A 21,217-nucleotide genomic window follows, 5' to 3' on the forward strand; every position below is an offset into this window, starting at 1 on the left:
ATGTCGTTAATTATGACTGTAGCCAAGATATAATCTGTGATCCGACTTTCATGAAACTCTCAGTACTTAACTATGGCCTTTACCTATCTATGTCTATGTAAGTGGTAGTTTTGACAGGGTATGCTTACGTTCGTTGGAAATGGCGGCTAGTTATAAGTATGTTTACAAATATATGTGCACAACTAGTAGTTTTTATGGATTATAACTGCCAAATGTTATGTTATTTAAGGACCGATGCGTTCTTATTTAAGCTGTGTATATATTTACTTTCTGATACAATAGTGGCAAAAGACATTTAACAATGATTTTCTTTTCCCACAATTTAACCTATATAGCAAGTGTATTGAAGTCCCAGTTTGATAATTATGTTTGTAAATTCGTAGTTGAAGTAGAAGTGGGACTAACAGTGACCTATAGCATCTCTAAACTCCGCCAGTTATGGCAGAATCTCAAAAGATCTGCTAAGAACTATACCTCAATGCCAATTCTAACCTATCCAAACTTTACACTACATAGGGATTCTGCTTATGGCTACTAGACTCCAACGATCCTCCTGAACAGCAAATTTTACTATGGATATCACTGTGACTTGTAAAATTAATCTGAATTATAACTCAAATTAGAACTGTGTTCAAGGCATTACAATTTTGAAGCAGCACATGACTTTAAGCAAATGTAAATTAATTAGATTCATTTCTAATAATCGCCCGTAAATTTAATAGACACGAACTGTATAATATGGATATATGAAAGATTCTTTTTGCTTGTATGAGATTTGAGTTTCTATTCCCTTATGATGGAGGTCATGTTTTTCTTCTTTCTGAAATGTGGGCATCTATAAGTTTTGACCCAGAAGAACAAAATTTAAATTTTATGTTTGTAGTGTTTGAAGTTGGATCTTGCATATGAAGTATAGGTCACTTCCAAGCAAGCCATCACTTCATATACAAACAGCTTTGCAAAATACTAGAATTATCAAATCTGAACACCGTTCACAAACTTTTTTGACAAATTCCTTCCTAAAGTTCCAAAAATATACTTATTACATTTCCCATGCATATATATTTCTTGAAGACCCTTTTACATATAGAGGTGACTGGGCAGGGAATTAACATCCAGCCTGGCAGTCATGTTAGGAATCTGTGATGACATCATCACCGAGCCAGTGCCATTATTTTTGGTCAAAGTCTAGTGAATGTACTAGAATTGTTATGCTGTGTACATTTCCTAATGTCTTACACACATTCGAGCTTGTTTATTAATGTTTATTAAAGAAGAAATGTTGTGTTTGTTCAATCACAGACAGAGGAAAATGTTGTTTACATTTATGTAGGATTTGAGATTCTTACTGCAGTGAATATGAAGACGGCTGTCTTCTTGCTTGCAGTACTGTGTAGTCTGGTTGAAGTTTACAAACTTTTCAAAGGTCTTTGCTACCTTCATCATCGGGCCTGAAGAAAGCCGTGTTCTTTCTTTCATTTATTTACAAATAAATGTCCATTTATTCAGAAGCATTCCCAGGTATGGAAATAGCCATAAATACATGGAACAGGTGCAGGAATTCACCCTGTAATGGGAACTACCTTTCAAATTCCTGGGAAGGAATGTATTAGAAATGTCACATGTTCTTAGTATAATTCAGAGCTGTGAAATTGTTTGATTTGTCTCTTAATTTCAGAACAATTCATCCAGTGAAATACTACAGAGACTTCCTAGTAAGTTCCATGATTAACATACATTATCATATAATTGACAAACTACTGATCAAGAATGATGGGGAAAACCTAAAATAGTACTTCAGAAAACAAATTTTATTGAAAGCTAACACAGCAGCTTATAAAGATTAAAATTATTACTTATCTTTTCTTAATCATACATTACATGTACCACAGTGTGCATGGCACTACAACCCAGAAAACCAACACGAGCATGCTAGTTTTCCCCACAGATTAAAGAGCTAGCCAGAGATGGCAGAGGGGGGGGGGGGGGGGGGGGGGGGGAGAGACAGTCATGCGCCTCCAGCATTTTGCCTACCTGCATGTAGTATAGTGTTGTCTTGTGGAATTTGCCTGCCAGTAAACATACGACTATCATTACTAAATTACTTTAGATTGGATTTTTATCTGTATATTTCCATTGTGTTTAAGGCGCAGAATGTGAGGCCAGATGGTCGAAGTTTACAGACATTTCGCCCGGTGTCAATTAATGTGGGCTCTATAAAAACAGCTGAAGGCTCAGCTATTGTTAAAATTGGAAACACTACGGTTGTGTGTGGAATCAAAGCTGTAAGTAGAATGTTTTCAGCTAAAATAAAGATGTTTTGTTAATTACACTGAGACTGATACAAGAATATCAGAAAACTGTGATGGTTAACCATATGTAAAAAAGGTTTAAAAAACACATATTGATTTTGTTGTGTCAATTAGTATGTCTACAAGGAACAGTAACCTATTTCAAACAGAGTATGATAGATCTAAATTTTATTGAGCTATTTTGATTTTGAAAATTTCTGTCATCTGGGATCACCATCATGACTGGGCAGTAAACTGCTCTGAAATATCATTCAGTATATACTGGACTAGCTTCTGGGTCTTTCACAGATTCTGATAAAAGTGTATACAACATTTCATTCTACAAACATTACTGTGTGTAAATTTCATGGACTTCAATTCATATAAGGGCCTTATTGAACTGTTACACATGTTTTTTGACTAATTTGACAGATCATGTATTTGATATATGGTCCTACTGTTATATATGTAACATTCATTAAATTTAATTGATCATAAATGCCTTTTTCTACTCAGACAGAACCAGCCTCCGAAACGTTGTGATTTTAAAGAACAGACGATGGAAAAAGTCCTGACAAAGAATAATTTTATGTGTAAACTACCATCGTCAAAACCCTTTAGGGCTCATGGTTCTGTTTCTGAATGTCTTTGAATTACAGCTGTGAAAATGACAGTGTAATTAGACATTATCAGAATAAAGTGTGCAGTGATGAGTTTTTGACCATAAAAAATCTTAGTTAATTGATGGTTTTATTATGTATATTGCCAAAAATTTTACAGTACATTTTGTATTAATAATATTTTATATCATCTGTTTAGGAACTGGCAAAACCAAAAGCTGAAGAACCTAACTTTGGATATCTTGTACCAAACGTAGAACTTCCACCACTTTGCTCACCTAAGTTTCGCCCTGGACCACCGAGTGACCAGGCACAAGTGTCGAGTAATTTTATTGCTGAAACACTCACTAACTCCAGATGTATAGATCTGAGGGATTTATGCATTGTATCAGAGCATTTGGCATGGGTTCTTCATTGTGATTTAATTTGTTTGGACCATGACGGATCATTATTGGACGCATGTGTCATAGCGCTTGTAGCAGCTCTCAGAACTGGTATGTATAATCTACTGGGTGGCACATGAGCATAAATGTAGTTTAGTTTACTGAAACATAATATAGGTAAGTGATAAAAAAAGCACTTACTTTTTGGAAAGAAAAAGTGACTGCTACTTTATTAGTAGTGTCTTAAGCTACCACATATACAGTTATGTATAAGCATATTCTAAGTGATAATGGAGCGACGTGTTGGAATATTCCTACACTATAAAACTGTCGTAGTTGTACTAATATGCTTGACTGTTTTTTTCAGTGGAACTTCCCCATGTTTTATATGATGCTGAAGCAGAGAAAACAGTTGTTTCTGCTGAGAAGAGAAGTAAACTTAAGGTGCATAGCGAACCTGTAGCCACAACTTACACCATTTTTGATGAGTATGTACTTTTATCTTATAATTTAGGTATTCTGTATGCATGTGCATAAAGCAAGAAGTTGAGTCAATACATGGAGATTTATCTCTGTACTCCCTGTTTTCATGCCTATTCACCTAAAGGAAGTGAAACAACAACAACAACAATAATAATTATAATTACAGGTAAACCTCGATTTTCGAAAAAACATCCCCTTGACTGAAATTGCTACCACGGATAAGGCAAAGTCAGTTTTTGAGGAACTTAAGTCGTCAATGTTTGGGTGCCGGGAACACATATCATTGACTTCCCATTGATTTACATTATAAAAAGAGTTTGAATTTATGCTGGTTCATCCAGGAACGCATCCCCAGTTTAAATCGAGGTTTACCTGTATAGGTGCAAATGGAACCATCTCCAAGTCACTCAAAAAATATTTGGCCAACATGCCGGGCAATCATGACATTAGGGAACTTCAGAAAACCGCCAGGCTAGGAACATAATACATCATCTGAAAGATGCCCATGTACAATATATAATGCCTAACACAAAATCTGTATAATGCATCTAACACGTATTAAAAACAAAATGTATTTCAGAAATAGCTGCTGCACTATGTACCTCAGGGGCAAAGTTTGTCTTAGGTACATAGAAGTAAATACCTTATAAAATGGTAAATAGATGGAATAATAATAATTCAATTCAATTCATTTATTAAAGTGCTTGACAACAGCCGAAAAGGCCAATAACAGCCAAGCACTAACAACAATATAAATCTTACAATACTAAAGCAAACAAACAATGAACTGAATATATAAAGTACAATATTAATTTTTTTCAAAATAATTAATAAGTAAATGAGCTAAATGTTATGGATAAGTAAATTAAAAATTAAATTAAAATCAGTTCAATTTTGGACAAACAACATACAAAATAAAATATTATACTAAATAAATAATAAAAAAGAGCAATGATTATTGTTTAAAGAGCTGACTGACATCAGTAAGCAAAACAGGATCTTTGTTAAAGATGTCGATGCTCCTACTGACTGCATTGGCAACAGAAACGCATCTGGCAGAGGGACTAGCCTTGAAATTACGTTGTACAGTAAAGGTAGAGTAGGCTCTGATAGACCTAGTGGGTACGCAGAGACTAACTGTATCAAAAACAGATGAGCAAATAATTTTGCCTTTAAAAACATTAATGAGGAAAAGCGCATCCAAAAGCTTCTTCCTTAAATGCAACGATAAAAAATTTAATCTGACTAATATATCATCATAATTATAGGCACAAACGCCATTAAAGAATCTAGTGTAACACAAAGCTACAATTTTCCTTTGAATCCTTTCCAGTTTAAAGGAGTCAGTATTAGTAATAGAGTTCCAAACAACGGATGCATACTCAATTTTAGAACGGACTAAAGTACTGTACAAAACCAAAAGGCTATCAATAGTGGAGAAGGAAGAAGTAATGTACCGAATCAAACCAGGCATTTTTAAGCTTTGTGAAAATATGTAGTTAATATGCTGGTGAAAATAAAGCTTACAGTCCAATAGAACACCGAGATCTTTTAACACAATGGGAGCGTGCCACCAGGTTGTTACACAATTTGTAATTAAAGTAAATACTGTTTGTCTTTCGGGTGAATGATATAACAGTCGTTTTACTTAAATTAAGTTGCATCCCATTAACAAGACACCAATTTTGCACTGAATGGATGTCGTCCTGTAACAGTTTGCAATCATCAACATCGCTAATACTCCGATATATCTTTAAGTCATCAGCAAATAAAAGGCACTGTGAGTTATGTATGGAGTCACAAATATCATTAAATATATTAAAAAGTAAGGGGCTTAGGGTGGAACCCTGAGGCACTCCACACTTATCACGATAAGGATATGAAAGAGTTCCAGATACACGAACAAAGGATTGCCTGTCAGAAAGATAACTATGGAACCAATCAACATAACTGGGTGATAGTCCAAAGGTTTTAAGTTTACCAAGAAGAATATTATGAGGAACTAATAATAATAATATGTCAGCAATTTGATGAGATGACAGATCACATTATGTCCGGATGCCCCGTGCTGGCAAAAGAGCAGTATATACAACGGCATGATCGTGTCTGTACTCAGTTACATTTTAACATATGCAGGAACGCTGGGGTGAAGCTAGAAGAGAAGCACTGGTATGAACACATCCCGAAGACAGTGGAGACAAGTGAAGATAGCCAAATAACTATTTTGTGGAACCAACAAATCAGAACAGATAGAACCATCCCAAATAATAAACCAGATATTATAATCAGAAACAAAAACGGAACTTGCCTCTTAATTGACATAGCAATACCGACTGCCAGGAATGTGATTAAGAAGGAAGCAGAGAAGATCTTGAAATATAAGGACCTTCTCATAGAAATACAGAGAATGTGGAAAGTTCAAGCAAAAGTAATCCCAATAGTTATAGGAACAACAGGAACTGTCTCCAGGTCACTCAGAAAATATTTGGCCAACATCCCGGGCGAACACTACAGGGAACTGCAGAAGACCGCCATTTTGGGAACTTCAAACATCATCCGAAAGACGCTTTCATAAAATAAAGTTATATAATACATGTGGCACTTGCTAAAAACAATATGGATCCCGGAAATAGCTGCTGCCCTATGTACCTTAGGGACAAGGTCTGTCTTGGGTACATGGAAGTACATACCCCATAAAGTGGTGAAGAGTTGGGATAATAATTCAATTCATTTATTAAAGTGCTTAACAGCCAAAAAGGCCAATGACAGCCAAGCACTATACAAACATTACAATACAAAAACAAACAAACAGTAAACTAAATATATAAATGTACAATATTAATTTATTGCAAAATAACTAATAAGTAAATGAGCTAAATATACCTAAGTAATATAATTCAATTAATAATACTAAATAAAACAAAACAGAAAAAACTTATAAAATTAAAACCACAAAATAAAATGCAGTCAGCACAGCAATAATAATAATATGGATGTCGGAAGTGGGAACATATGAGGGTGTGTGCAAGTGGTTCATGAATGTGTCCCGTGATATGCTTTAGTATTGGCAGTGTTGAACCTTTGGGTTCAGTTCAACAGTTAGTAAATGATAAAAGTAAGACTATCAGCATGACATTTAATGATTTGAGATAGAGTACCTATGTTTGTGACCTGAGAACGGTTTGATTTTCATTGCACTGTCTGAATGTTTACAGCTTTAGTTCTTCTGTATTTAAGAGCAAATTTTATTTCCGTAACTTTGTAGCTCTAATTATGTTTATTTTTGTTCTTTCAGTGAAATCCTCTTAACAGATCCAACAAATGAAGAAGAGAGCTTATCAAGTGGCATCATGACTGTTGTTGTTCAAGGGGACAAATTGTGTTCTGTGCACAAACCAGGAGGGAGTCCTCTAACAGACGCACAGTTACAGGAATGTATAAATGGTGCCATGAAGAGAGCAGAACACATCAACAAACTTATTAATACTGCTCTTAAATCTCATGAAACTTAAATTTTTAAAACAGCTGATACTAATACTGACAAGAAAATACACTAATAAAAAGATTAATGAAAATAAAAATAAGCTGGTATTTACTGTTCAAGGATATTGTTTATAGTGACTGGCTGGTGAATTTTAGCTACATTTGTCTATTAGTGATGTTTGGACATGTGGTTATTTAATTCCTTCACTGTAACTAAAAATATGCTTGTGTCTTTACACATATATGAAGAAATGCCAGTTTTGATTGTATTATTTTGTTCCTGTGTGTATGAATATGTTGTCTCTCAATGTTCAAACCATTACCCACATTCATACTTTTCATCCTTGTGTTTAACCCTTTGAAGGCGGCAAAGTTCGTCTAAGTAATATTTACGAATTCAGCTGTACCACAAAGAAAACACTACACTTCACCATTACAAATATCAGCTAGTTAATGCAGTTTAAGGAAATAATCGTTGCTTACACTGAGGATCATGCAAAACAGATAAATACAAATTCAGATTTCTTGATTTTTAAAGCAGGCGGTACGAAGCCTACAGTTACCACTCAGCTTTGGCTGCCTTTCCTCCACACTGTTTTCACAGCTCTACATTTTCCTGTTCCCTTTGTCATGGAACTGTCTACCTTATTTATTTATGGTACAATCTTTGTGTATCCACTGAAGCTCTACATTGCTGAGCATACTTACTTAACTTAGACATCAATTTATTTCATAATTACATTTCATGTAATTTTTTATATTAATTTCCCACAAGATTTTTTGAATTTAGTTTTGTTTCAAAGCAAATGGTTACAAAGGGTTCTTAAATTACTGAAATATTGTGTATTATTGTTTTATTTAGAACTTGTTTTGTAAAGTGTCTCAAGTTCTGAGTGAAATGTAGCTCTGACAATCAGTGTATCTAATTAATCATGTAAAAAATTCCAGATCTTCGTACCACCCACAATTTTTATGGGAAACTAGCCGGACACTTGTTCATATGATTCCATAATAATAACCAGTATTTTCACACTAAACAGAACAATAATTTTCGTTACAATAGAGATTGGAATGCATATCCGATGAAACTGGTAGCTGCACTGTCTTATCATTGCTTTCATATACAGTTATAACTGTAGGGTTAGAAATTTTGGGGTTTCTAATACTCATTTTTACTAATTTATGTACATTTGAGTAGCGAAAGTCAATGGGTCCCAGTCCAGATCTTATTTAACCTTAAGGTAACCAGGATAGATTAAATTAAATATGTAGGATTTAAATTGTTGAAAAGACTCTAGCAGACACTATTTACAAACTGTATAAAGAAAACAAAAGATAAACTTAGTAAAACAAATGTATTTAGTAACAAAGTACACTGTTTTTTTACCAATTGTATCTGAATTATTTGTTAATAAAGTTTTTTATGTATTTTGGTATATCTATAAAGTGTTTGGTTACTGTAAATAACTGGTAACTTAATTATTAAATCACATAATTTTCTTGTGAGGTTTTCTGGCCTACCTCACTGAATTTTCCACATCTGGCCCATAAGTAGAAATGATTACCGTCCCTGGTATACTTGGTTCCTTGGCAGAGGTTTGAACAGGTACCTTCCCAATACAAGTCACATGAGTTTGCACCCATGTAGTGGCTCACAGGTAACCTGTACATAATTATAACATCTCTAACAATAAACAATTGTACTTTTAAATATATACAGATAGATCCAAACTAAACAAAATACTGTTACTAACAGAGTAAATGTAAATTGGGACCGATTAGGGGCAGAGGATTTTTCCTCTAGCCTCTGCGTCCAGACCGGCTCTGGGGCCCACCCAGCCTCCTCTACAATGGGTACCGGGGTCCTTTCCCGGGGGTAAAGCCGGCCGGGGCGTGATGCTGACCACTCACCCCCATCTAGTGCCGAGGTCAAGGAAGAGAGGAGCTATACCTCCACTCACCCCAAACGCCTACATGGCGTATAGTGGGACAAACTTTACTTTACTTTACTTTACTTACAGGGAGGAACTGGAATGTTATTAGGTATGCAAAAGAATTTTTTAACTCTGCTATAGAAATTTATTCAAACTCTGTAAATAAATTTATCGCAATTTTTGTTTCAACATGATATTTTCATACAGTGACCCTTATATATCTTAGTCAAGCTCTCTCACTTTCTTGCAATATTTTATAAATAGAATATATTTACATTCACACATACATGCAACTTGTAACTTCACAATGGTATACAATACATAATATTGCCAGGCATTGAAATCAGCTTTATACATACAATATTACATTATTACTTTAATTATTATGATGGTCTTTACTCCATTACTTTTTTTTTTTTTTACAAATATTCAGTTTTTGTTGTTGCAAGTGGAAAACAGTAACATAGCTGCACCTCTTAATACAAAATATTTCGTTATCATACAATTCATTTATTCCATCTATATCATTTGTAGAAAATTAAAACATATACTTGTCTTTGTTCCACATTTAAAAGTCTAAAATTAAAAAAGTACAGATTTGGCAACATGGGTTTATGATCTCTATATAATGTGCATCAGTTAAGCTTTAACAACTAACTGCTTATATTCATTTTTATTACAACTGCATCAAGATTATTATACTGCAATTCTCCTTTAAAATTCATTTTAAATATTTGTAGGGTTGTCAAGAATCATGTATAGCACATTCAGCCAGTATGAAGTTAGTAGACGCCATGTACACAGGTTTGAAACGTCTGTTGCTTTTATTGAACCTGGCCCTCGCTGTTCATGACAAGATATCTGCTGATTCTCCCAAATTCAATCTAAACTCACAAAATATCAAAACATAAAGAGTAATAATAGATCTGTCAGTATAATGACAACCAACTGCCTACACACGACCGGAGGTAACTCTTGTATATCAAATGTACCTTGCACAATGGGTAATATCACAAAGATATTTAATCCATGTCATTTTCACTTATAACTGCAAGGGTTCCATACTGTAGAGCATGGCTATACAAAGTGTTCAGTTCAGAGCTTATAGTTGAAAGTATAAGAGACATTGTGGACCATACACAAGACTTTAACATTAAATGATGCGAAGATAGGTTTTCATAATGTAAGGTAGTGCTGCTAATATTACTAGCAAATTGTTCCCATTAAATATATTTGACAAAGAGTCACCACTGTTTAACATTCCTAGACCATTTTAGTCAACACAATACTGAATTCAACAAAGTAAGAGTACTTTTGACTATACTGCTGTATGGTGAGATAAGAGGTCCTTACAGTGACAAGCATTAAGATGGCTGTTTTCTGGGATGTAGCAATAGACTACACAGTGCTACATCCTGCAAGACAGCCATCTTCATGTTACTATAGTTACAATATAGTTTACTGCTGGAAATACATTTCTGTCAAGTATGATATAAGCACAGGTTGTTAATATATATGAATTAGTTAATTATCTCAGTTTTAAAGTGTGTCTGAGTTTTTGACTTTTAGAAATGAACATGTTAGTGGCTAGCCAGCTGAGTTATGGGGAGGGAGGGCAAGCAATAATGTACAAAGAATCATGCTTGCAGATATTTTGCATCCAGTACAGCTATATTTTCAAGAATATTTAATTCAGCTAATATCATCTGTATGTTTTTTTAATGTGAACCTGTAAATTACTTATTTGACCACAAATATATTATTTAAGTAGATATTCAATGAGCGCATGCTGCTACTCAGGAATGTGGATTAAATTTAAAATTAATATTGAACACATGGGTTACATACAGAGGAGGATGTATGCAACCCATAAAATTAATTTTTCATGGCCTTGCTATAAGGGTAAAGATAAATTTCCCTGTCCCATTTCAGTATGATCACACTGGCAACATCTTAAATTATTTACCACTTTGTAACAAGTAGGTGTTTTATAATATGAGTTTATGGACTATCATATGGTAGCTACAAACATAATTATTTCATCTTACCCAATCACGTTTGCACCGTGCCATGGGGCATATATATTACTGTACAGTAATACTTCTAAAATGATACAGCCATAAAATAATGCACACATCACAAAGTACATCCTGTGATTTGTGATTTTATGTCAGTCTACCAAATGAAACTTGCTTAATTTTGTAATCATATTTTTGTTACTGATAAATGTAAACATTTTACTGAATCACAGAGCACCCCTTTACTCAAATGAGATGTATATTAAAATATGTATACAATGTATATAGGATGTTAATTTTTATTGGTCATTTTGGAAAGTGATCTAAAATTCAATGATCAATTTAGTAAATACAGACATTGCTTTAACTCTTTGCAGTAAAATAAGCTACAATTTAAAGACGGTGTTTACAAGTAAGATTTTATCAAGTTAAATGATTCATAAAGGATGGAAAGAGAATATATTAAACAATTATCAATACGAATGTCAAAACAGTTAAAATACCAAACTATTGATGAACCTCACATTTCTTCATTTTCATTTGATAACAAGAAGAACTTCACTTGGAGCAGATTAATAATACTGATGAGCTTTACTAAAATTTACTTTAGAAATTTAATTTATATGTGCGATATTTCAGTCAGAAGTGCTTGCCGCCTCCATTGTAAGTGCCCTCATAATGGAGGCAGCAAGGACCTCTGAAACATCAGTAAAATTCTACAAAGACTGTACAGTGCTACAACCCATAATTAAATCATCCTAATTTATATCTACAATATTTAGATTAAATTTAAACATTAAGATGCCTAATCCATTCAAATATGAATAAGAGAGAATTACTTTCGTCATTTTATATAAAGGTCAAAATTTGGACTCAAAAAAAAGGTGTGTTCACACATGTTGATGAATGTAGCCATTAAATTAAATCAATGGGTAATGATCATTAATGATAAATATGTTGAAAATTTTTATACGTTACATAGACATGTAAAATATTAGCAAATGCAGTATTTGAAAGATAAATATGCTGGTCAATTTTAAAGGGTTCTGATGATAGTGTGTTATACTCGGGATTGGTAAATTCTTGGACTTTGTCAGTGACTGAGATCAGCTCTTTCTAACAGACCCAACTGAGTAGGTGCCTCTTCCCTCTTCAACTGAGGACAGAAACAGTTCCAGTTTCAAAAACGCATTCTTTTGATACCAGACGATGAACAAAGACCAAGAATTTAATAATCCTGAGAAAATATACTGACATACTGAGACATACAGCAGTACATAAACTATTAAGATGTTTCTTGAAAGTTTCTATCGACTTGTACATGCAGGAATTCACTGGTTCCAGAAATCTTGTATTTGAATAAATGCAGTAAACGTAAAATTATTAAATTTTACATCACATTACTTATTAGTAACATGAGACAAGTGGTTTCTGTTATTACTTTCAATTTAACTAACTTTTCAGAATCCACCTTTTAGATTACCCGAATATTTATACGGGACATGAAAGCTTCATTGCATCTGAGAAACAAGGTATGGGACCTGTTAAACAGTTGAGTGGATATACACCAACATCATAATGCCAAATATTTAAATCATTACACCAAAATGGAGTACCACAACTAAGAATAAAATGTCTTGGAAATAAATAATAGTGTTACAGAGGTTCAGTGTAGAATTTGTCTCTTTGCCCCCTTCAGCAATTATAACACCAGGATAGTTATAAGATGGGGTTGTTAATGTCATTTATATTGTTGTGAATGGGGGACACTATGCCTCTGTGGACCTGCAGCTGCTATTAGGCCTGGAAAAAAGCAAACAAGTCAGTGTACTTAACCGTGAACACATATAGAGAGTATGGTTAAAGAACGACATGTTCTTAACCTCACCACTAGGAGATGAGTGGCCAGTTTTACACTCTGGCTCTTTCTAATCTGAGGAAAAAATCCTCAATACAATTTGAATAGAAAGCTAGATAAGATGATGACAAAAAATTAATGCCCTGCCTGAAACCGAACCCTGGCTGGTAAGCCCATAGCTAGTCACTTTGCAGACTGAGCTATCCCACTAACAGAGTACTTATTTTAAGTCTGAAAATATGTTGATAAACAATTTACTGAATTTAGGAATAACATATGGTAGTGAATTTGAAAATGGAAAAGTTCAAAGTCCAATAAGAAAAAATGTTTATAATCCTCAACTGGATGTGTCCCTGTGTGTGTGTGTGTGTGTGTGTGATTTGGCGAGCACGCGTGTGCACAAGCACACACTTTTGTTCTTATGGCAACAAAGGTTTAATCCTGTAATGATTTATTTTAAATAATAAAATTACATTATTAAAAATTTTAAATATTATATTTTTTACAACTGTCCTGAAATACTGTTCTGGCACTAATTATTTAAAATTGTTATTTACTGACTACCTCAGCCCTTCCAGCCTATTTCTGTCAGACACACTTATTGATTTTGTCATGCAAGACACAAAAATACCTAATGCTGCAGGATTTCAAGTTCAAGTATGTCACTGTCTCTCTAGAACCAAATATTGACAGTTACAACTGTATAAATAAAATAATACACCCAATAATCAATGCATTTACAATATACAATTTTAATGAAAACTAGATAACATTTATGGAAGCCGAGTGTGGAAGCACACTGGAAATTTAATTTTGCTACTGTCCCTTTATCCCTATAATCACAGATATACAGATTACAAACTATTAAAATAGGTTGATAGCAGAAATTCTTTTTTGTCAAAATGTAAAGTACATGAATATACAATATATATTCAGGTAAGCATGAAGGTGGAACTGTAGAAGGCAAATATACTTATAAAAATACTACAAATAAATTTTTATGACACTGGAATTATGCAGGCTTAATCTTATACCACAATAACACAAAGAAAGTAACAACAGAACTCTATGTTATATGGCTAAATTGTACGATCAATCCTGTAATCGAGAACCAGGTTAATTCGAATATATAAAACCATTTTAATTTTCACTAGATTAACCATCTTCTTTCACAAATGAAAACAGATCTTAACCAACCAAACTGAGACAGTCATACAAAGTTTAAAACTGCCTGATGCAGTAGCATTAAGCTCGGTCCACACTTGTGCATTCTACTGTAACATAACAGCATAAGGTAAATGGTGTGGCTGTTGTTGCTGTAACATCTGCTCTCATTTGGTTTACGGCATGCTCAATCCTCAACACTGCTGGTTTTTCAGCAAATGTCAGGGTATTACGTTATGTCACCGGAGCGATTGTGAAAGTGGAGAGGCAATAAAAAGCATTCAGCCTGTTCACCCAACTGCAATGCTGTATTATCTACATTTCAGCAGAATGCACAGGTGTGGACTTGGCTCTATGTGTTTATACTTTATATAAACCTCTTATGAGGCACACACAGTATTTAGAAACTGGACCTACTCTTGTCTTTAGGTGATTGTCATTATACTAACACTAGTTTTCTTATTATTTCAAACACAGGAGACACAATGAATGTTAATTCAGAATAATGCCATATAATAATCTATAAAGAACTGATGTAAGAAACAAACTTACTTTTGTCATCAGTAAATAAGTAATTCAGACATCCAACATGCTATTCCTATTTTTGTGTCTGAAGGGTTAAATCCAGCAGCCTTTATAGTGTTTTCATGGCAATTTTAAACCATCACTATCATCATAAATATCTCTAATCAAAGCCTCATATTGACAATTATTTCAGCTACAGCATATCAATGCACTGTTTCCCTCCTGAATAATAGCAGAAGAAATTATAAACGCTCAATGTACTTTACATGTTTTGTTGTTTATGCTGTGATGTCATTTTAACTTAATTGATATGTAGGCAGCAAGTTGTTTGGTTTTCTTTCAAATGTGGTTACAGTGGACAAAAAGTAACCCCAGACTTTGTTAACCTTTACAGATATACACATCGTAGGGACAGAAAGACCACGAAGTGATAGCCCATACAGAGGGATAAACCAATTCTTCCTTGTATGATCTTAAATGTGAAATTCTTACATTTAGGCTGTAGAAGCAGCGTGCAGGTTAAGGTATGTGTGATTGTAATACTAGTGTTTTATAATTCCTTAGGTTCACAAACTATAGTGTAGTGTACAAGTGTATGAAAATGCCAACAACTGAATTAAAATTAAAATGAGAATTTTTTTTTCAGTTACACTATACATGCTTAGACAGATTCTTTGCTGGTCTTGCTCCCCCCTTGCCCCTTCCATCTTCCCTTCCTCTTTTGGTATGATATAACTCAAGTTTGAAGTTATTTTGCATCCACTGTACATACTTAAAACAGTCTGATTCTCAGATAAATTCCTGTCTGAACAATGACACTACTAACAAAAATGTACCACCAGAATAAATACTGTGACATAAGACAATCTGTGCATGTTGCTTGTATAGAGTGGTCATATTTAAGATAACCCCCCCTCCAAAAAAACAATAAAACAGGGAATCAATATTATAATATAATTTCATGTAACAGGGTAATTTAAAAGCCACAAAAAGTATTCATTATAAAAATCACTACTTTTTTAAGTGTGAAAAAGACTAATACAATAATACAACCACTAAATATATAACCTAAGAAACACAGTGAGAGAAAGTCTGATACAGAGTCCTCTAGAAAAATATGCAAAACAAGTCAACTGAACACATTTTTAAAATAAGTAAAATAGGAATGACCACAAGAGATAACATTTCAACAAAATTTGAACCTATTTCAACAGATTTTTTTGTTCTCACAACTGATGGTGATCTCAATGTCTATAAAAATTTGCAGTCTTAATTATCCACCCTCTTTATGTCTGCACAATAACTGTTTATCTTGCATTATGCTACCCCATAAATAATTTCCTTTTTTAGTTACAATGTATCTGTTTATATTTTCTATGAATAGCAAATGAATGGATCCAATAGTCTTCTTGCACAATGATGGATGCAGATATAGTCTTTGAAACAATGAATCAAGAGCTCTATTCTTGATTCATTGCATTAATTCACTGTGAATGTTTCAAATCTTATAAATGAAGGAATCATATTTTACTTTGAAAATGTTCTCAAAACTCAAATCATAATTTTTAGCTAAGATCAGTCTCTAGAACCAAGCCACCTGAAATAGGACATATGACCACCCAATGAATTTAATTCATGAATGGTTCTTATGGACAGTAAACAATTTGGTTCTTATTTAGTGCATTGTTAAACCACTTCCTCAGCCCAACTGCTAATACAGTTGGCTGAACTGCCACAAAAACGTATTTTATAATTATTATTATAGGTTTTTGCTATCCATGCTTATTACTTTTTTTAGCATAAATTAAATAACATCAATAGATTCAAAATATGCCGAATCATTTTCCATTTTTATATTAGAATTCTAAAATAACACAGAGAGCACATGATAAAAACTGTAGATCATCCTATCCATTAATTCAAAGGTTAACAATGTCAATGCATAGATTGTGATGTTCCAACGATGCAGAAGAAACTTTCTTCAACTCATCAGCACCACAGTCAAACAAGAGTACACAAACGGACACAAAACAGAAGCGTATTTATAGTTTAACCCTCTCACTGCTTAAACATGTTCCTGATCAGAAATATCAGCAGTCAAAGAGAAAAGTCTTTGCATCTGTGCTACCTCACCTGATGATAATGCTTGTGACCCCCTCTATAAAATGCACAATTAAATATTTCCAGCAATATCCTCTCCCTGAACTTCATCTTCAAAATAAATTAATAATCTGTACTCATTTTAAAACAGACAAGGCAGTTTCTAAGACTGCCATCTGAACAATATAATAATCATATGTACAGTCAAGTTCATACAGACTACTTCATGATATTCACAATCTATTGCAGTAGCGTGGATCTGCTCTGGCAGACACGTGCTCTCTTCCATACTGTGCACAACCAAATGAGTATTGACACATTTTATAAAGTACTCTTGTATCATGATTCACGGATTACCCGCAATATGTTTATGTACATAATATACAATTCTTAACACAACAATAAAAGTGTACATTCTAATCTTGTACCTTAATCTCACTCATACAGCCATTTTCTCTAATGCACTTGGTGAGCATTTTGAATACAAGATTCAAATATCAAATAAATATTTTTTATTTTATTTTATTATAATATATTAAGCCTAGGCTGTCTATTGCATTCTAACTACAGTGTGTGATTACAAGTGACAACTATAATTTAAGTAGCAGTCTTGTATGGATTTTATTCATTTAACATTAACTTTCTGTAGTATTATGATAAGAGGCAGTCCAGATATTATAGAAATCTATTTAATCTTTAAATTCTGCAAGAAAGAACATAACATTTTGACCTTCACAATCACATAAAGAAGATCAAAATTATAAACATGTAGATTGTTAACTAGGGACATACATGTTGAAAAATCATATGACCATCACTGTTATGACCACAGTTGTTTTAAAATGCAATAAAAAAGTATTAAGTGGCCTTGTAAACAAATACATGGCTTTATGTGGACACCTTTAAACTTCTGGTGTCATCATTATGCTATGCCTTTGCAGTTACCATAAAAGTAAAAGTACAACAAAGTTCATGTAAACATGTAGGATTTGAGGTTTTCATGGTGGTGAGCTTGAAGTTGGCTGTCTTCTGGGTTGTTGTACCGTGTAGTCTGGTAGAAGTTTACCGACATTTCAAGAGGTCCCTGCTGCCTCCATCATCATTATCCATGTTACTCATTGCTCTGATGATGGAGGCAGCAATGACCTCTGAAATGTCGGTAAACTTCTACCAGACTACACAGCGCTACAACCCAGAAGACAGCCATCTTCATGTAAACAAAATGGCCACTTAGTACTTCAGCACTTTCTCCTGTTTGATCATTAATTTGAAAATCTGTATAGTTCTCTCATCATGAACAGCATAATAATATTATAGAGTCTGGAATAGTGATAAAAATAAATGATACTTGTACAAACTGTTTCAAACAGTTAAATATTGTACTGTGTGGCATGAAAAAATATTAATGTCTTTTGTCAAGTTCAGGTATTTTCAAACGTTCATTTCTTACAATTCACTTCCATCATTTGTATCAAACACTGAACAACAAGCTTTAATGATTTAAACAAATCCCGTTCTTCAGTGCCTTGAGCATCTGCGGGTCCCAACTTTCATTGGCTTTGATCTATCAGACAGTTGGTAGGACTCCTCGGATCCATTATCGGCCCGTCGCAAGGCCTCTACCTGTACACAGGACAGCACAACACAGAGAGACGCAGACAAACATCCATGCCTTGAGTGGGATTCGAACCCATGGTCCCAGTGACCACTAGGCCAGCTTTTGCATAGGGGTCTTTATTTGCCCATTCTTGCATTTCATCTATTCTCCTCCAGTTTCATCCACTTCTCTCTACATATCTCTTTAACTTGGCCTGTCCATAATGTGCATGGTTTTCCCCTGGGTCTTCATTCACTAATCTTCATTTCCAACAATATTTTTGGTATTCTATGCTCATCCATTCTTTTAAAATGTCAATACAATTTCAATAATATCAACTGGATTTTGTTGGCCAAGGACAGGGACTGGTGGAGAGCCTTGGTTAATTCTGTGATGAACCTTCAGGTTCTGTAATCCATCTGGTTAGTTAGTTAGTTATAACCTCTCAATCCACTTTCTTCTATTTGGTTCTCTATTTCCTCCATCTTCAGCTTTCCTTTATGTTTCTAATTCTGTCTTTCCTGTTTTTTCCCCACTTATGCCCTCATGAATTTTATCTCAACTGCCTGTAATTTAATTTCCTCGTTCTAGGTACTTGTCCATGTATGCGCAACTTACAATAGTTATACTTTTAAAACACATGCTAAATACTGTAATTTAACATTTTCTGTATATTTTTTTTGATAATAAACTCTTATTAAATGATAAAATACTGAAGCCTTTCCAATTCTTTCCTCTTTAGCATTGTGCCACTTTTTTCCACCATACTTCCCAAGTACATAATCTCTTCATATTTATTTATTTTCCTAAGTAAATAACAAATCTGCACTTATTAAAAGTGTTACTTCTATATATTTTACTGACATTTCCATCCCACGATGGTGAAACTACGAAGACAGAATATATGTGCATACGATCTAAAGTTTATTTAGCACTGAAGTTGTTTTTATGCATTTCTTATCTCCCCACATATACTTATCTCATTTCCCTTGATCTGATCACCACCAGAGAAACCTAAGATACTTAAATAAACACCTATCTTTAAATTTCTCTGAGTATAAAACTCTATTTAGTTCACAACGTACTTAAATATTTTCATACTGCTCTGATCCAGCTGGCGCTTGTGTATATTGAACCTTACAAAGAAATAAAAGTCAAAAATATACATGCAAATGTGCCTTGTAATATCAAAACAAAAGTAAATAAAATCAAATTAAACTGTGCTAAAAACAAGACTTGAAATTACATACATACTCATACAGCATATTAAGCATTATGTACATTATTACGTCAAAAGGGTTGGGCATAAAACAATCCATTGTACAAGTCATTTCTATGATTTAGCCCTCTCACAGTCCCACATATTGAATGAAGTGCAGTTCTTAACATTATATTTTTAACAAGTTTCTCAAAAAACCACTCACTATGTATATAAATTGTACTATTTAGGATCTAAAACCTAACTCCAAAACACTTTTGAGTGATATGATGTCTAAAATGCTAATTACACTTCATATAACGTGCTACTACTGTTGGCAGTGTGGCAAAACAAAATATTTTGTCAATACCATATAAAATTTTACAATCCAGCAAAGATTCTCTTCAGCTTTCACCTGAAAGCTGAAGTTATACACTGAACTTCAGCCACAAAAACCTATGGATACGAATCCAATACAGGGTTCAGGATGCTTCATGTTGAATACCCAAAACAGAAGAGTCCAAAAAAGGTCAGATCAAGGAACTTAATGTGCTTAACACCAAGTGTTATTCTCAATCATGCATTTCACTTGTTACAAGCACCATTTCTGACTATCTGACCTAGCCATCCTGAATCACGAAAGGCAACGTTAGTTCAGTGTGCACAGTTAAGTAATTCTGCTACCTATTCAAGCTTAACGTCATCAAACACGTAGATCTCCGCAAATTTGCAACGGAAGTAAAAGAAATTAAAGAAAAATAGAATAAGAACGTTAATATACTGTATTCAACAACTGAACTGCATTTTTATTTACCAAACCAGACTGCTCTGCTGTCCATGCTCACTGTACTGACTTGAGGAACACACACATGTTCTCACTGAAAAAATGGTAGCAGGTACATTAGTAATAAATGAAACGGGACTAGATCTACTGAAGAAAGTGCTGTATGGCCATATGAAAATGTAAGCACTGGGCCAAAATTAGATCATCATTCATCGGTTGACTTACTTTTACTAGCAACTTTACCGAGGTAGTGAGCATCGTGATGAGATGTAGGGTAGATGAATAGGCCAGCTTCTGACCCACAGAGATGCAACAGCAGCAGTTGCTATTTGTTGGGATCAGCTGCATTTGATCTTCTCCGATGCTTAGTAGCCACAGATGCCGGTGATACTGTGGGCTTCTGTTGATGCTGCTGTGACTGTTGGTTTAAACACAGCTGCTGAAACTGGGCTTGTTTCTGGAGTGTTAACTGTAACTGGAAAAAAATTGGATATCAATATTTGTCAAGAGTTTTATATGAAAACAATGTACTACTATTGTAAGTAAAGCCATCATGCTACATGCCATGTAGGTCATTTGAGGGGAGTGGAGGTATAGCTCCTACTCTTTCCTGACCTCAGCACTAGATGGGGGTGAGTGGTCAGCATCATGTCCTGACCACGCTTTACCCCTGGGAAAGAACCCTGCTACCCATTGGATAGGAGGCTGGGTAGGCCCCAGAGCCCGTCTGGATGCAGAGGCTAGAGGAAAAATCCTCTGGCTCCGCTGGGGATCAAACC

General features: G+C 34.2%; 2 protein-coding genes across 10 annotated transcripts in view; one reads left to right on the plus strand and one right to left on the minus strand.

Moving 5' to 3' along the window:
* The first annotated feature begins 74 nt into the window (after positions 1 to 74).
* On the plus strand, positions 75 to 8,696 carry LOC110833048 (exosome complex component RRP43). Of its 2 annotated transcripts, none has more exons than XM_087347862.1 (6): positions 75 to 97; positions 1,679 to 1,715; positions 2,148 to 2,285; positions 3,111 to 3,405; positions 3,662 to 3,782; positions 7,073 to 8,696. In XM_087347862.1, exons 1-6 carry the CDS (start codon positions 90 to 92, stop codon positions 7,287 to 7,289), a joined length of 816 nt encoding a protein of 271 aa, XP_087203988.1. In that variant the 5' UTR covers positions 75 to 89; the 3' UTR covers positions 7,290 to 8,696. The 2 variants fall into 2 exon arrangements, with proteins under 2 accessions (XP_087203988.1, XP_021926341.1); XM_022070649.2 differs by having other exon boundaries at positions 89 to 156.
* Positions 8,599 to 21,217, minus strand: part of Spt20 (transcription factor Spt20 homolog) — a 46,717-nt gene continuing 34,098 nt past the window's right edge. For 5 of the 8 annotated variants that reach the window (XM_022070569.2, XM_022070552.2, XM_022070536.2 and 2 more), the window contains one exon: positions 18,546 to 20,913. In XM_022070569.2, the coding sequence (XP_021926261.1) occupies positions 20,764 to 20,913 (150 nt within the window). In that variant the 3' untranslated portion in view covers positions 18,546 to 20,763. Of the gene's footprint in view, positions 8,924 to 9,316; positions 13,016 to 18,545; positions 20,914 to 21,217 lie in introns of those variants that run through there. The other 3 variants (XR_002544115.2, XR_002544114.2, XR_015534924.1) reach the window with 3 other exon arrangements.

The sequence above is a fragment of the Zootermopsis nevadensis genome, unplaced genomic scaffold, assembly GCF_977971745.1.
Source record: "Zootermopsis nevadensis isolate Lab colony 2312 unplaced genomic scaffold, Znev_1.0 Znev_ptg000012l, whole genome shotgun sequence".
In the NCBI taxonomy this organism is placed as follows: domain Eukaryota; kingdom Metazoa; phylum Arthropoda; class Insecta; order Blattodea; family Termopsidae; genus Zootermopsis; species Zootermopsis nevadensis.